General features: G+C 42.9%; 1 protein-coding gene across 4 annotated transcripts in view; it reads right to left on the bottom strand.

Moving 5' to 3' along the window:
• Nucleotides 1-17,665, bottom strand: part of WASF2 (WASP family member 2) — a 72,581-nt gene that overhangs the window by 6,904 nt on the left and 48,012 nt on the right. For 3 of the 4 annotated variants that reach the window (XM_026014324.2, XM_072750649.1, XM_072750650.1), the window contains exons 2-7: nt 15,674-15,846; nt 8,229-8,363; nt 7,557-7,710; nt 5,291-5,408; nt 4,153-4,283; nt 1,692-1,847 (exon numbers count right to left, since the gene is read on the bottom strand). In XM_026014324.2, the coding sequence (XP_025870109.1) occupies nt 1,692-1,847; nt 4,153-4,283; nt 5,291-5,408; nt 7,557-7,710; nt 8,229-8,363; nt 15,674-15,803 (824 nt within the window). In that variant the 5' untranslated portion in view covers nt 15,804-15,846. Of the gene's footprint in view, nt 1-1,691; nt 1,848-4,152; nt 4,284-5,290; nt 5,409-7,556; nt 7,711-8,228; nt 8,364-15,673; nt 15,847-17,016; nt 17,309-17,665 lie in introns of those variants that run through there. The other variant, XM_026014325.2, reaches the window with a different exon arrangement.

Raw genomic sequence — 17,665 nt, 5'->3', positions numbered from 1 at the left:
ACACTGAAATTGAATACTCTTCAGATCCCCATTCAGTCATTACTTTCTTTTTTTTCTTTCCTTTTTATTTTTTTTGAAAGATTTTACTTATTTATTCATGAGAGACACACAGAGAGAGAGAGGCAGAGACATAGGCAGAGAGAAAAGCAGGCTCCGGGATCCCTGGGTGGCGCAGCGGTTTGGCGCCTGCCTTTGGCCCAGGGCGCGATCCTGGAGACCCGGGATCGAATCCCACGTCAGGCTCCCGGTGCATGGAGCCTGCTTCTCCCTCTGCCTGTGTCTCTGCCTCTCTCTCTCTCTCTCTGTATGACTATCATAAATAAAAAAAAAATAAAAATAAAAAAAATAAACAAATAAAAAAAAGCAGGCTCCATGCAAGGGAGCCTGATGTGGGACTCGATCCCAGGTCTCCAGGATCACACCCCAGGCTGAAGGCAGGCGCCAAACCGCTGAGCCACCCAGGCGTCCCCAGTCATTACTTTCTAACTCTTCCCCTGTACACCTCTGCCAAACACCAGTACCAACAGAGTCTACGTTTGATCTCCCTTTTCCCTTTGTTTCATTCTTTCTGGAGATCTATCCAGCAGTGAAATGAACCAGAACAGGGGAGGAAGGTAACTGCTAGGTTCCTAGATAACAGGGCACAGTGTCTGCTAAATACTGTAAGGATGGCAGATTATACCACTTCATCATGCCATGCTCAGTTAAAGCTAGGTAAAAACAACAAGAGATATGATGGTGATCTCCATCTGTTCCAGTATAGCTAACAGTTAAGAATATGGGCTCTGGGATCCCTGGGTGGCGCAGTGGTTGAGCACGTGCCTTCGGCCCAGGGCCTGATTCTGGAGTCCCAGGATCGATTCCCATATCAGGCTCCCTGCATGGAGCCTGCTTATCACTCTGCCTGTGTCTCTGCCTCTCTCTCTCTCTCTCTCTGTCTTGAATGAATGAATGAATGAATGAATAAATAAATAATCTTAAACAAAAAAAAAGAATATGGGCTCTGCAGACTGAATGACCTGCTTTCCCATCATGGCTCTGCTTATGACTGGCTGTGTGACCTTAGGTAAGTTCATTGACCTCTGTGTGCCTCACCATTTACTCATCTGTAAAATGGGTACCTACCTCAGGAGGACTATTGTGAAGATGAAGCATCATATACAGTGTTTGGCATAATGCCTGGCACCTCACACTTAATAAAATGTTAATTATTTTTATTATCTACACAGACTTGACTCAAGTTATTTTATTGGTCCTGCCCTGAATTTGGAACACATTTTTTTTTCCTTAAGATTTTATTTTTTAAAGTAACCTCTAGGGCACCCCAGGTGGCTCAGCAGTTTAGCGCCGCCTTCAGCCCAGGGATGATCCTGGAGACCCGGGATTGAGTCCCACGTCAGGTTCCCTGCAAGGAGCCTGCTTCTCCCTCTGCCTGTGTCTCTGCCTCTCTCTCTCTCTCTCTGTGTCTCTCATTAATAAATAAATAAAATCTTAAAAATAACAATAATAATAAAAATAAAAATAAAAATAAATAATAATCTCTACACCCAAGACAAGGGCTTGAATTTCATAACCCTGAGACAAGAGTCTCACCCTCCACTGACTGAACCATCCAGGGACCCTGAGGTACACTTATTTTGTTCTTGAGCGTGTAACCACCCAGAGTAGACAGGAGAGATAGCACAATTTACCTGAATTCTGCTGGTGGGGGAGGCAAGCTGTCCTCAGAGAAGGAAGGAGAAGGCGGAGAGGTGGAGTCTGACAGCGGTGGCGGTGGGTAGCTGCTTCTGTCCACATTTTCAACAGAGCCAATACTGCCATTCTGGTACACCAAGGTGGGTGGGTACCTGACAATGAACCCAATGTCAAAACTGTCATTTCAAGTGTGAGTGGCACTTCTCAAGTTTTTTTAAGAGACCCTACAAAAATGCATTTGGCACAAAAGCTTTTAGGAAGAAAGAAATATTCCCCACATGTTTTCTGCTGTTCAGAAATTTTACTTCAGGATTAAATTCAGGATTAAAATTTAGGACTAGGGATGCCTGGGTAGCTCAGCAGTTGAGCATCTGCCTTCAGTTCAGGGCATGATCCCTGGGTCCTGGGATCGAGTCCCGCATCTGTCTCCCTGAGAGGAGCCTGCTTCTCCCTCTGCCTATGTTTTTGCCTCTCTCTATCTCATGAATAAATAAAATCTTTAAAAAGAAATTTTAGGACTGAATTCTGTTGTATTAAGTATCTCCCAGATATTCCTGCTGGATTCAGAGGAATGGGATTCAACCCAGCCAATCAAAAACCATGCTGTTCCTTTCCCAGTGCAGGTTGGCCTTGTCAAACCCAGCAGTTCTTTTAAATTCTCTCCCAAATGTTAAGAGCAGCCTATACCCAACTCCCAAAGTCAGTCTTGAGGCAAAGGGCAAAGCCAAGCCCCAAGGCTAGTAAGCTGCAAACACGTGACTGGCACACAGCCTGGTTTGGAGGTCAGCAAGCCTCTGGAGTACTCAAAGGCCAAGGAGGCATTTGATTGCAAAACCAAGCTGAGGACAAATGCAAGTTGCTGTGTGGTAGCTAGACTCGGTCTCCCTGCCAGGTCTCTTATCCAACACTACGAGCTGCCAATTTAAGTAGGGTGCTTAGGGCCTGTGCCTCACAAAAGCCTGTCCCTCAGAGCACTGGGCCTTGGGTGAACAACAAATTTCCAAATAACACATATACACAAATAGCAACTAGCAAATATGGTTGCTTCTGTTCTACCTCCCCCTTCTCTCCACCACTGCTGGGTTCTAAAGAACTCCTTTCAAACAGACCCTGGAGGGAAGAGAGTTGGAGAGAACTAAAAATCAAATGATGCTCTGATGCAGAAAATCCCCAAGGCCTGGAGTAGGCTTGGTACATCTCTTTGTAGGTTTACCAACAAGCATACCCAGGTAGGCCAGCCATGTAGCCCAATCCCAAACTTCTTGGACAACAGAAAAATGGCAAGCAAAGTCTTCGTTTTCACCAGCCCCATTCCACACACACACAAACCAAACACGTAATAATTGGCAATCTGAATGTGCGAGGAGGTTCTGGCCTTAGAGTCACGGAACCTAGGACAAGGCCTGTCTGAACAGGATGGGACCATGGAACCAAATGGCCCCTTTTACTGGGAGGTAAAGGTAATGAAGGTACCCTCAGGGCTGATTTCTTGACAGAGAGAAAGGTTCATTTTTTTCTCTTACCATCTTCATCACTCTTTAAAACAAATCTCTTAATCCAAGAAGAACAAGTGTCAGAAGTGTCAAGATTTTTAAAAGTCAAGATTTTCATGGTAGAGTTATTCCTAAAAGCAAGAACAACTCAACTCTTTCCTTTTATCATTCCCAGACACCCAGCATGGGCTGGCATGGTTCTCTGACAGCCAGGATGCAAAGTATTTAGAGAAAAAACCAGGGCAACATTCATGCCAACCAGTCGTGGTGACTTGGCTTTGAATGTCACACAGGTCGGACACCAGGATAAGCATCAAACCAAACTCTAAAACCATGTTTTTCCCTTTTAAAAACCTCCAGTGTGATTTGGTATTGGGAAATGGGTCAGACTGACATCTACTGTTTCCCCCCGGAGATATATAGCCTCAGTACTGGCCGAACGACCTTTCCCACACTGTGTCTGAGGTCTGTTTTCAGGCCCCTGGCCGGCTTCTCTCCCTAGACAGACAAAGGCTGACTGAGAAGTTGCTTTGGTGATGTGCACAGATTCTCTACCAGGCCCTCTCCACTCCTGTGAAATGCCCAGCTCTTAGGCATGACCTTCAGATCAATGCTCTGGAGGCAAAGGGCTCCCAAGACCACTCTTCTTCTCTTTCCAGTCTTTCCTTTCAGGCCCACAAACATACTGTGTCTGGTAAAGCAAGGGCACTAGAAGCCATAGGCTTTCTTTTCCAGACTACTACAGTCACCTCATTTAAACTGCTGAGTCTCTTGATTTATTTGCAAATTTTAATCACCAGATGGATGCACGTGATGGTAGCTGATTAATAGTGGTATTGATCTTAGCCACATAGACACACTTCAGGGGGGTGTGAAACGTGGCACACCAGAGCTGTCAGGCTGTTGCCCCCCAAAACCCAGGCCCTTCAAAGAATGTTACCAATTATATGAAAGCATCACCTACCCAGAAGGCCCCAGCTTTTCTTTGGATTCCACAAACTCTTGTCCCATCTTCATCTTCTCCCACTCTTCCTTCCGTGTTTTGATTTTACGTGGATTTACATTCCCTCGATTTGGATTATCTTTCTTTTCTCTCTATAATGGAAAGAAACAGAAAAGCCTTTGTAAGATATTTTTCCAAAGTCCTTCATTAAAATTCCATCCACCTTCCTGGATGCACACCCAAGAAATGATTTGCTTAGACAACATACAGTAACTAGAGAATTTAGAGACTTACTGGTTTTGGAATGACCTAGAGGTCATCTAGTCCAAATCACCTCCCAAGGTCAAACACATTCACTCACTCCAAGACTTAGACACCTCCACAGATGGGAAACTCATTACCTCTTTGGGTAACTCATTCATGTTCTCAACAGCTCTAATTGTTAGGAAGTTAGTAAAAAGCTATTTGTTACTTGCTCTGAGACTAAAGTCAGTCAGTATATCTGGGACAAATATAAGGAAATAGTTAACGAAACAAAATCAAACCACCAATGAGGAGTTCCTCAGCCTGTGCAGCTACACTAGCCCCTGGCACTCTCTTGGGCCTCCCGGTAGCCATGCTAATGGGATTATGAGGTTGCAACTGGTAGGTCATATGCTTATACACATCACTGGAGGTCTAAGGGGAGAGGAGCAGCTCCCAAAACCAGGCCTATACCCTCACCCCGCCCCATCCAACCAGTAGTGAAGGTGTTAAACTGTTCCTGTTTGTAAATCAAACACTGTAGAGCCCTCTGTGCTGGTCTCTGAGAAATGAGCTGCAAAACTGGCGGGGAAGGGACTAGCCTAGCTTGAGTGTCCAGCAGAGTCAGGTGCAAATTGCAAGAGAAATAAATGGTGAATAGAAAAGTCAATTTCTAAAACTCAGCCTGAATATACTCAATTGTTAATAGCGCTAGGGGGAACAAACACATTTTTGGTGTGATTTATACTTTCATCTTGGTTGTGCTTGGAGTGGACACATTTTTTAAAGAGTTTCACCTGGCATCCAAGCAAGCAGCCACTCGGAATGATTACTTCATATAAGACTGGCTTCCTTTTTATCCCCCCTCCACAATCGTGCCTACTGATGTGTAGAACAGAGGCCCCTTTCCCCTCACCCTATGCCTTCTCTTCTCTTTCATGATATCCTTGGTGTCCTGCAGCATCTTCTCCTTCCAAAGATCAAAGAAGTACGAAGGGTCTGTGTAGAATTTGAGTGCCTCTTTCCCATCGTCCCTGGGATGGAAATGAAGACAAGTAGCTGTCAGATGAGCTCCCAACCAAATCCAGTATTCCAAATACCTACCAGTTAGCAGTCTTTACACTGAGGAATCAAGAAGTCATTCAAATCAACTGCATACTTCCTTTTCCGCATCAGCATTCCAATGCCCCTTGAATGGTTATCTCTTTACTTACCTGGCTTTTTAAGAAACTTAGCCTTACTTTTAATTCTTGGTAGAGGAATTTGCATGGTCAGGGCAAGAATAGGCTAAAGCAGCAGGGATCCTGATTATTTCTAACGATCTGCATGGCTACAGACATTTCCCTGAGGATATCCTAGCACATCAGAGGGGATTTCTGTCACTGGTTCCCAATCCTCCACCACTTCCCCAGGACTCTCTATGAAGCATTAGTGGCTCCCCACCCATCTGAAACCTGTACACATATATGCAGGTTCACATGTGTACATTATGTATCCATATATACACATGAAAACATATATATGTGTAGTTGTTATTCCTCTGTAAAAACAGGTAACCACGGCAATCCACCACCTTGCTCCCTTCTAGATTAGCTCAGCACCCCCTACCCCACACATCAACCACAAGGGGGCCCCAGTGAGAAAAATGGCCAGCTGTTTTATGAGGAGATTTAATTACCATCTTTTAGGGGCTGTGACATAAGTACAGAGGGAGCTACTGAGTGTCCATGTAAGGGATACCTGCCAGACTTGATCCTGGTTGGAATCCTGCACTTTGGCATGACTGAGTCTCTCTTTCTAGAAAGTATGTGCTGGGGTGGACATTTATTTTAACACTAAACTAGAAAGAATTTGAAAGGCAATTCTACTCCCTGGCGTGTCACGACACATAGAAAGCATTTCCAAATCAAACACTAATGATTTCTATATTAAATCTTGTTCTGAGTTAGCTACACCACTGCTCATTTCTGTTAGGCCAAATCCAGATAATTGAGAGGAAAATGATAAAAAGGAAAATACCATTAACTGAAAAATAAACTTGTCTCAATATCATTTGTTTACCCTATTCTACCACACAAGCCCTAGGCCGTACATCACACTCCCTTCAGTATCGGGTACACACTCTTGTCTTGCCCTGAAACCCCCTGCCCAAATCCAACTCAATAAATGATGGAAGCTACAGAGTCAAATCTCTGTCCTGCTGTTAGCTAGCCCCTTTGAAAGCCAAGGTACAAACGTAATTTTACACAGTAATAACACGGGATAGATGCTATGTACTTTTATCTGTGTGAAGAGCTACCATGCTCCTATTTCCAGGCTCCCGGGAGCAGGTAGGTGTCCTTGAGTTTCACACACACACACACACACACACACACACACACACACACATTCTACTTTGCAGTATCCCCATGTCTCGCAGAAGACATCTGCCTCCAGCTATCTGTAATTACTTTTTACCTGTTCCAAATATATTTATGGATACAAGCAAGATAAATATTCGCTTTCTGCCCCTGCTCAGTGGTATTTTGCAGGATGATCACATTACAGACCACCGGAGGGGGAGGGGCTTTAAGTTGTCTATAAGGCTACCTTCTTTCCTCAAGTTTAGCTGCAACAGTGTAGGTCCTAGCAGAGGGGAATGTCGAAAGGATGTTCTAAACAAAGTGAATGACACTCATCTGGAAGAATGCCAATTATTCCTTAAGCTTTGGAAGGACCCTCAGGGTCCAGAGCAGCCAGTTCACAAAGCTAGCCCCACTAACACACCCAAACATCTGGTAATCTAGTGGTTTCCGAGTAAGTGGGAGCCTTGCTAGAATGTTGCCCCTGGGATGCATGCTCCAGGACTGCCTTGTAACAAAGTCCTTTTGGTTCTATAATAACTAAATTCCTTGGATGGAATCCAAGATGGACCTGGCTTATACCAAATTAAACTCTGCAGCATGCAATGCTATAGTAAACTTTTAATACATATTATATTTACTATGAATTTCAGAAACCAAACAATAATAAGTGAGAAGTGTTTATATGGTAAACATTAGCTGCTGCTGCTGCTGCCACAAACAAAACTGGGGTAGTAGTAAGCTTTTGAATACAATCCTCGGATGTAAACATCTTTAAATAAAAAGACAATCCAGTGCTGTTAGCCACAGGTTGACAAAGGGAGGAACTAGCCAGGTTACCTGTAAGGGGTAAGATTGTTGAGAGGTGGAGGAGTATCACAGGTGTTATAGGTTTCCAAGACAGGTACTGGGAGAGAGTTTCTGTCAAAAAGCTTCTGGTCTTGAATGGTAGAGCTTCTGAAGGCCTTCCGGGTGTTGATTCCTTGCAGTGACACTGAGAGAAGATGGAAGGCAGTAGAAAATGGACGACAGGCTATTTGAGCAAACACTGAGTCACACCAGTCTGAGAGGCCTCAGCTGCTGCGTTTCTTGGCTGCGGCTGTCTGCAGCCAGGTTTTTTTTCTCCCCCTCTGGGGAAGCCCCACAAGGCTGTCAGCAGCCCAGCCATTTCACGACTGAACAAAATGAGGCAACACAAAGGTTTACTATGTGGCCAGATCTAGCAGGCCTCTCCTTAGGAGGAATGAATCTTCCAAGTACTTTTATGGTAACAAAATACGATTGGGGGGAGGGGGGATTTGAGCAAGAATTGGGGGAATGGGAGAAAGGCAGCATGTGGGGGTGTGGTAGAGCTAAAAAGGTTTCTTTACACCATCCAGGCTTGTGTCATTTCAAAGCAGAACTCCATAGGTCTCTGTGATTTTTTCCCCCTCATTTTTTTATAAATCAGGAGAAAAAAATTCTAAGAAACTGCTCAGCAAAGCCTGCAAATGCTGAGCTCAGCTTCCTTACCTTCTTCTTCCTTGGGATCCAGCTGAGTGACTTTAACTTGTAGGCGGTCGACCCTCTCAGCAAGGGAGCTTACCCGAGAGGCAAAGGTATTTGCCTGAGTAAAGAGCTCTCCGACAATGTCCTCTGCATATTTACCTGAAAGAGCAAAGAAACCAAGTCACTAGTGCATAAAAATGACATAAACGGTTAGAAAAACGCTACTAAAGATCTTATTCCCCACTTCCCCAACCCACACACCCACCCTCTAAGATGGTTTGGGTTACATGCAGATGCTTGCTCTTGGGAGATAGAGACATGCCCTCCATAGCTTGAACAGTATGCATTTTTTTCTCTAATAGTCTTCTTGGCAAACTCTGAATAGTCATGAACTCAATACAGGCTGAATAATATCAAGAGGTGCAATACACAAAATTAATCCTGGAAGAGTAGACAATATGTCTACACATTTGCCTATAGCCCTTAGCCCCTTGCTGCTCTGTAAAAAGCAACTTGTCAAATGGTTCTGGAAAACAGATTGGGAGTTACGAGCACTTTGTAGGTGTCTACAATTAACCTGAAAAATAAGAAATTACATCCTCAGTGGAACCTCCAAAATACATTCAACAACTATGATGAGTTGTGGTATCTTCGAGAGGCCTTGAACTTATCAACAACTCACAGCAGAGACCTATAACTTCTTCTATGGGGTGAAAAGGTTATCTTATGTTTCATAATCTACAACTTTGCTTTAGGTTATAATCCTTCAAATCTACATCTCAGGGAACAAGGGAAAGGCTGATATTTTCAAGGCCTCCCTCAAAACCAACATACCAGTGGTCTCTTTCTACAATAACTTATTTTTTAGAAAAAGAAAAGAGTTTCATACTTTCAACCCTGGAATGCAAGGAGAATTTGCAGCCAAAGAAACCTAACAGCAATTTGACACTACCTCCATATTGTCATTCCAAGCCACAAAGCACATTCTTGCTAGGAATGAAGAGTGGCACACATGAATAAATATACCATCTGAGTTTCTTACTTGCAAGGTAAAGGTAGGCACAGTTTTTGTGCCCAACCACAAAAACTGAGAACTATTTTAAGTAGGCTCTGATTTTTAGCTTCTAAACTATATTTATGCTTAGTCCACACCTGAGGGGGAAAATATTAGTCAAAAGGCCAAAACTGCACCTTCACGGTGAACCACAGTTCACCTTCCCAGCGTAACCTAGAGAGTAAGGATAAGACCAATCAACAGCATATTTTTGAATTGCTGGTAAATTTAGTCAATAAGGAGTTTCTAATCAAGGAAGGAACAAGTCTTTGCATACTGAACGATTTTGTGATTTAAACAACCATGGGAAGCTCCTGGGCTCAAAGAACACAAATCGGCTAACGAAGCTGCATTTCTGTTCTGCAGGGTAAGAATTGTATCTGAACTCTGTCCATACTGCAGCCAAGTTCCTATAAAAACCATACTGCATTAATGCTCCTCCAGGTAATGGAAAACTGGAAAGCTAAAGCAGATAAACATGCAACATTATGTGCTCAAAAATATCTGTTAACCAGGGCACCTGACTTTTGATCTTGGGATTGTGAGTTCAAGCCCACATTGGATGTAGCCAATTACTTAAAAAAATCTGTTAATGGACCAGGTATTCTGGAAGAAAAGAAAACCCCAAACCAACCCACCCTTAAGTCACCAAGACAGTACCCAGGATGTCCTGCTCCTCAGTGAAGGGAGTAGTAGTAGTGTGAGTAGTATGGCTAAATGTGGCACAGTGATTTTCAAGATAAAAATCTTATCCCTAACACAAACAAACACTGGGAATAGGTGTTACAGATTTTTTTTTTTTTTTAAGATTTTATTTATTAATGAGAGAGAGAGAGGCAGAGAGGAAGCAGGCTCCTCACAGGGAGCCTGATGTGGGACTCTATCCCGGGACTCCAGGATCTTGCCCTGAGCCAAAGGCAGACACTCAACCACTGAGCCACCCAGGTGTCCCGAGAATGCTATTTGAAGAGGAAGTGAAGTGGTATGAAGGTTTTCCTACTGTCATTTCATCACATCAGGCCCTGGGCCTACTTATAACTACAAGATGATCATGGAAGAAGCAGAGGACTTCAATCAGAAAAATCTGGATTTCGGGGCAGCCCAGGTGGCTCAGCAGTTTAGCGCCACCTTCAGTCCAGGGCCTAGTCCTGGAGACTGGGGGGGGGGGGGGGGGGGATGGAGTCCCGCTTCAGGCTCCCTGCATGGAGCCTGCTCCTCCCTCTGCCTGTGTCTCTACCTCTCTCTCTCTGGGTTTCTCATTAATAAATAAATAAAATCTAAAAAAAAAAAAAGAAAAGAAAAGAAAGATATGGATTTAATCTCAATTCTTTCTATTTATACCTGCATACTCTGCAGCAAGTCACAATGTCTGTTTCCTCATCTGTAAAATGGGGGTAACTATATCAACCTCACAAAATTGTCATAGGATTAAATGAATTAAAAATGCTAGGTTGTTGGACAGCCCCGGTGGCGCAGCGGTTTAGCGCCGCCTGCAGCCCAGGGCGTGATCCTGGAGACCCTGGATCGAGTCCCATGTCAGGCTCTCTGTATGATGCCTGCTTCTCCCTCTGCCTGTGTCTCTGCCTCTCTCTCTCTCTATGAATAAATAAATAAAATCTTAAAAAAAAATGCTAGGTTGTTACAATGAAATTCTTTCTTATAATGAATGGTCAACCACATTAGATGACTTTCAAGACTGTATCTACATACCCTGTTTTACACTTACAGGAATTTATTAAATTAAATTAAATTAATTGATTTATTTGAGAAAGAGTGAGAGAGCATGGAGAAGGAGAAAGAGAAGCAGACTCCCCACTGAGCAGGGAGCCTGACATGGGGCTTGATCCCAGGACTCTGGGAATGACCTGAGCTGAAGGCAGACACTTAACTGACTGAACCACCCATGCGCCCCCACTTACAGGAAATTTAAGATATAATTCCAGTCAGTAATATGATAGTCCCAATTCTCCAAGTACTAAGTATTACTCCAATTTGAAAACAGAAGTGTTATACTTATATAGGAGAAAACCAGAGTGCCTTGTTCAGAGTTAAATTTCATTCATTCAGATTACCAAGACAGACCCACGATCCCACCAGGACATTCGTAATAATTATCAACCACATTTTGCAAGAGATTCCAAAAGCACTCTTCACTTTTCTTTTCCTTAACAGAACCGTTCAAATGAAATCTTATGCGGAAGTGAACAGGTAAAACTGATTTTTAGAAATGTGACACTGCTCTTGCTTGAAGTCTAAATGAAAGTCTTGGAGCCCCCCAGTGGCATGGCCCCACTACACTCAGAAAACCCTATATCATAGCATGATTTCCTAATTACCCAAATGAGGGTTCCATTGTACCGGGTGGTCAGGATACTGATTCAAAAGTGCAGGCTGGCTGGCTGTGCCTATATATCCTAAGATACAGCAACAAAATAAGTGAAATGCCAATCTCTGCACTGAGGGAAAATAAAAATTCTGGATATGCTATCATGGAGTAATCCAAAGCTCTGGAATTTTTAGTTTTGTGTTTTATCCATTCCATAATCAGATTTTGCCTACTAGACCAAGCACTTCTGGCTAGAGTACATGAGGCCAAGGTCATGAATGTGAAGCACATATGAGACTGTTCCTGTCTGCTGGATGAAATACTAGTCATCTTTCAAGGCCTGGTTCAAATCTAACCTCTTCTATGAAGCATTCCCTAACTCTCCTTATGCTCCCACATCATGGACTGACTCCCCATAGAAAGTATTACTTCCTTCCCTGTATTCTCTATGCACTAACATCATGGAATGGTGGAGAGAATATAGGTATGAATCATTTGACAAACATTTACTGAGCTTCTACTGGATGCCAGATACTATACAAGATAAACACTGGGGTTCAAGACCAAACAACACGTGATTTCTGCCTTCAGAGAACTTTTTTTTTTTGAGAACTTTTAATTTAGTATAAGAAATACAGATAATTTGCAATATAGTGTGGTAGGTAATAACACAGGCACATAATTGGAGCTCCAAGGAGCACTTAGTGCAACCTGGCACAGGAAATCCTTGAGCTAGGCCTTGAAGATCAGCTACAAGGATGGTAAGGGTTTTCTAGGCAGAAAGAACATCAAGGGCACTGCATTCAAGTATGAGAGGGTATGGTCTATCTCAGAAGTACTACAAGTAGATGATAATTCATTATTTCTTTCTTCCCCCTTTTCTTCCTTTTTCATTAAAAAAATGTTTTAAGAAGATGGTAAAATGGGAAAAGAAGGATTGCAAAAAATGAGACTGGAAAGGAAGGCAGGTTTGAAAAGTCTTGAATGCCAAGCCAAGAAATTTAAATAGTCTCACAGTGAGAACAGGGAAGATTTTTAACCTTTGTACTCCTATTTCAAAACACATTTTATTTTTTATTTTTATTTTTTAAGATTTTATTTATTTATTTATTCATGACAGACACACAGAGTGAGAGAGGCAGAGCCACAGGCAGAGAGAGAAGAAGGCTCCATGCAGGGAGCCCGATGTGGGACTCGATCCCGGGACTCCAGGATCACGTCCTGGGCTGAAAGCAGGCGCTCAACCGCTGACCACCCAGGCGTCTCACATTTTATTTTATTTTAAAGATTTTATTTATTTATTTGAGAGAGACAGAGATAGCGAGAGAGAGCACAAGCAGGGAGAAGAGGGAGAACCAGACTCCCTAACGAGCCCCACATGGGACTCAATCCCAGCACCCAGAGATCATGACCTGAGCTGAAGGCTGATGCCTAACCAACTAACAAACTGATGCCTCCCCCAGGTGCCACTCAAAACACCTTTTAAATATTTATTTATTTATTTATTTATTTATTTATTTATTTATTTATTTATTTATTAAAGATTTTATTTATTTATTCACAAAAGACACACAGAGAGAGGCAGAGACATAGGCATAGGGAGAGGTAGGCTTCCTGCAGGGAGCCCAATGCCGGTACTCATTCTGGGACTGCAGGATTCCAGGATCACACCCTGAGCCAAGGGCAGCTGCTCAACTACTGAGCCACCCAGGTGTCCCTCAAAACACTTCAGATTGCAAAACACAGATTTAACTTTCAAAAAGTCAAACAATTCAGAATTATAAAAGTAAAAAGTGAAATTTGTTTTGAGCAGACCAGTATGCCAATACAGATTTAAAATTTTTAAGATTTTCAGATTTATAGATTTAAGAGGGCTGACCAGAGAAAGGGAGGCCAGAGGGAGGATAAGGCAATCATTTAGGTGAAGGTCAACGAAGGTCTGAACTAGGGCAGTGTTGGCAGAGACAGAGTAGAGGACAGAGCTGAAAAATTCTCTGGAAGTCTGACTTTACTTCTTATTGGCTGTTGTCTCTCTAGACAAGTTACCTTACTTTCCTAAGCCTTCATTTTTTTTCACCTGAAAAACGGGAATACCACCACCTACCCTCATAGGATCATCAAAGGGATTAAAAGAGATCATCAAAAAAATAAAATAAAATAAAATAAAATAAAATAAAATAAAATAAAATAAAATAAAATAAATAAAATAAAATAAAATAATAAAATAAAATAAAATAAATTATCTATGTCAAGACCCTATTAAAACCTGGCATAAAGTAAACAATCAACAAATGTGAGTTCCCCTCTCATTCTCTCCCCTTAAGAATTATTTATCTCTGTCTCCTCTGGTAGATTATAAGCTCCTGGAAGGTGGAGACCATTTCTTATTATTGCTGTATTTCTTCAGCATCTGGCACATAAAATATGTTCAATACATGTTTTTGGACGAATAAAGGGTCAGTTAGCTCCACAATGTGAAGAAATCTTGTTTCCATAGGCACAAACTAACACTGGTTCTCAGACTGGCTTCCTCAAGACAGGAGTGGTCTGATCACTAGTGGGAGAGTGAGCAATGACATCCATCAACACTACCCTGGAAAAACACCTGAGAGAGAGCATAACTCCTGCTGAGTGAGAGTAAGAAGCATCATTAGCTAGATGTCCTTTGTCCTATGGAGAAGGAACCAGTGTGTGATTGACTTTCACCCATTTGGCCTTCTCAGGGTGACAGAAGCAGAAATGATGCTTTTAAGAAGCAGTGAGGCTCTCTACTGCCTTCATGTGCTTCCTTGTCAGCTGCACTGCTGTTGCACTGCTGTCAGTGTTCCTTTGTGTAAGACAGGCACTAGCAGGGTTTCATTTCTTCCCGACATCCTATCCAGGTTTCCCTAAGCCCTAGATCAACTGAGCTAGGTAAAGGCTTAGGAATTTCAGACCCCATACATCATATGGTCACCGAGTTCGGTCTCCTCAGACCCCTGTTTTTAAAGGTAGGGCCTATTACTACCTGGGGGAAGGCAGGCCTTCCTGAATATCCCACTGCCTTCACTACGGGCATGATAGTGACATGATAGGAGCAGTTAAGTGTCTCAAAATAATTCACACCAAGATGCCTTTGCTAAGGAATATCACTAAAATGGCAATTTGACGGACATTCTTATGGGAGCTGGAGTGGTACTAGACAAATGCAAAGCTTATCCAAGTATTTGCCCTTCCCATACCTCAGCTTCAAACAAAGTCAGCTTGATTCAGAGTGAAATCCAAACCCAACCATGTACCCCACCCAAGGCAGTCTCATTCATTCTTGCCAACTAAAACACACACACACACACACACACACACACACACACACACACACACACACCGTAGAGCAGGCTTTCCCTCAGCTCCAAAACAGACCAGGCTAACCCCTACCTTCCTCCTAGAGAAGAATGGCTCCAGCTATACTTTGTGTCATTGTGTGTAAAGGTAGCTTGCAAAACTCCCAATACCCTAGAGACTGCAAAAGTAATTTGTACCCTGAACTTGGACCTGGGGGCCTGCAGCACAATTAAATGTGTACCAGGGTAGACAAGTCAGCTAGAATCTCTCTGAATGCATGTTTGCTTTACTCCTCTTTGGGAAGAAAAGTTGGGGGGAGGGGGTGTCGGGTAGATAAAGACTATTGGCACATTTGAGGCTTCAACAAAGTCAGCTACATCGAACAGCTCATGCAATTACAGGCACATTCCCCAACCCAAGATACTGCTCTGTGAACCTCCCACTTTACACACAGAGAATTCTGCTCTGTCATTCCATCTGCAGTTTCTGCTGCAGCCCTTCCTGCTACCCTTCCCACAGATTTCTTTTGAAGCAGGTGGAGGGGGAGGTGGAGGGAACCTAGAGGGTGGTGGTAGATGAAGAAAGGGTTGAGGGGAAGAATCTGTACCAAAAAGGAACCTCTCTCTCGGGAGGGGGGGCGGGAATACATTTTCGCATTACCTAGGGAAGGCAGATGGGGGAGAAATAGGAACACGGGAGGAGAAGGAAACTAAATAAAGAGCACCAACGACCCCTGAGGGCAAAGCACAGGCTCTCTGCGGCACTCACTCAGGCTGCCCAGCTGTCGGATGACATTTGCCAGGGTGATGTTGGTCACGCATTCCAGCTCGCTTCTAACGCTAGGCAACGTCTGACGGCACAGGTGCCTTGGCTCGATGTTCCTCGTTACTAACGGCATGGTGGACCTGCTTCAGGCAATGTTCTGAATGATGAAAAACAACCTAAAAAAGAAATAACAGGAAAGTATTACTCAACCACAAATTCCAGGCACACTAGGGCTGTGCGTCTTTTTTTTCCTTTTGTCTCGCTCTGATCTAAAACAGCTTTTAAAAAATTTCTCCCCCATCATTTTTTCTTTTTTAAGCCCCTCCCTCCCCACAATCTTTAAGGTTTGCCATTAGAAAGCTTGCTGGGAAGTTTAGAAATTCTGAACTGGTGACTGCTGGCTGAGTTACACAGGCAGCATAAAAACCTAAAAACCTTAAAATAACAACCGTGCTCCAACCAACAAGAGTCTCCAGAGGCAAGGAAGCATGGTCAGCAAACAGTCCATTCAGCAGGCTCAGGATGGTACAGATGGATCCTATCCTTGGTATGTCCATAATCAGGAAAGATCAGATTCTAAATGATCAATTATAAGGATCAAAAAAGAGCTACTGTCACCTGATAATCTCCACAATGAAATTAAGTTGCCAACAGTGATTCCACTGATCTACATCAGGACATAACTTCTCCAGTTCCTCCCTGATGGATTAGTTCCTCCCTAATATACAACAAAACACTAGCTGCCGGTGTCTATTAACACTACTAAAGTTTCATCTGTAAATTGACAGAATTAAAGAATATGAAGGAAAATTTTACATGTTCAATATGTCAAACACGAGGCTAAGCAAACCGTGCTGTAAGATTTCCTAGTCCTTTCTCTTCTACCCAACAGCTCCCTTTCTCTCTTGCATCCGGTTCAACACACCTGGGCCAAAAGGCTCTTGAGACAGCAGGAAGTGTCTGGAGCAGATCCGGAAACCTTCCAGTTACCGTTTCTTATCCTGTCAGCTGAGCCCCTTTCCCTAGGAAATCCCCCACCACTTCAGGTTCACGCTGAGCTATTGTTTCAGAATTAGATTACCAAATTCCTAGCTTTACAAGGATAGGAGGAGGTTTTTAGTCTCCCCAAATTGGGTATGACTACAGCCAAAGGCACACTGAGCCGGTCCTATCTCGTGAAAACCAAAGAAATTTAAAACAGCCTAATGGTTTTCATACTAGGGAAAATGCATATTCTCTTCAAATGAAAAAGGTAAAGCATAAAGGTAACATACCCACATCCCCAATATTGCAAACTCCTCTTTTATATACACATATATAAAAGAAGCAAGCAGAGGTTTACTTACATCAAATCTTAAAACACCAGCTCATCACCAAAAAAAGTTGACTGGGAATACAAAATGTTTAAACCAAACTAAGTATTATAGATCTTAAATGTAAACCAACATATTGTCTGACCAAAAGAAAAAAAAAAAGCCCTTCAGGCTCAAAGGGGGAGTAGAACCCTTTGGAACAGACTGCTCCTTGTTATGGACATTCTGATCTACTAAGAGTAAAAATAAAACAGGAAGCCAGCAGCTTGGGGAACAAGATTTCCTGTCACCAACAGCAACAGCCCAAGAACCAAGAGAATCAGCTGTTTGCTCATAACTTTGAACCTCCCTTTAATAGTCACTGTGTGGCAGCTGTGCCTATCTTTGGGGGTGCAGAGGTGTTTCCTGAATATTTGTCTACTATCTAAGGAAATAATTTTCATGCCGTTCCTCTGCTAAGTTCCCCTTTGACTCAACAGGTTTTCTAATCCAAATTCTGGACTTTCCCTTTCAGCCTAACTCCTCTTCTTTTACATGATGTAGAGGGTTATCAGGTACTAAGATGCAATCGTTAATTCGTTAATAACTCACTGGTGAAGAATTTCTAACAAGAAAGGAGGCAGGAGGTTACAAATTAAAGAACCTCACAGGGCTCTGTACACCATCCTCTGGATGCTCTTAG

The sequence above is a fragment of the Vulpes vulpes genome, chromosome 2, assembly GCF_048418805.1.
Source record: "Vulpes vulpes isolate BD-2025 chromosome 2, VulVul3, whole genome shotgun sequence".
In the NCBI taxonomy this organism is placed as follows: Eukaryota; Metazoa; Chordata; class Mammalia; order Carnivora; family Canidae; genus Vulpes; species Vulpes vulpes.
Note: the sequence above shows the minus strand (reverse complement) of the source record. Positions and strands in the feature narration are given on the sequence as shown.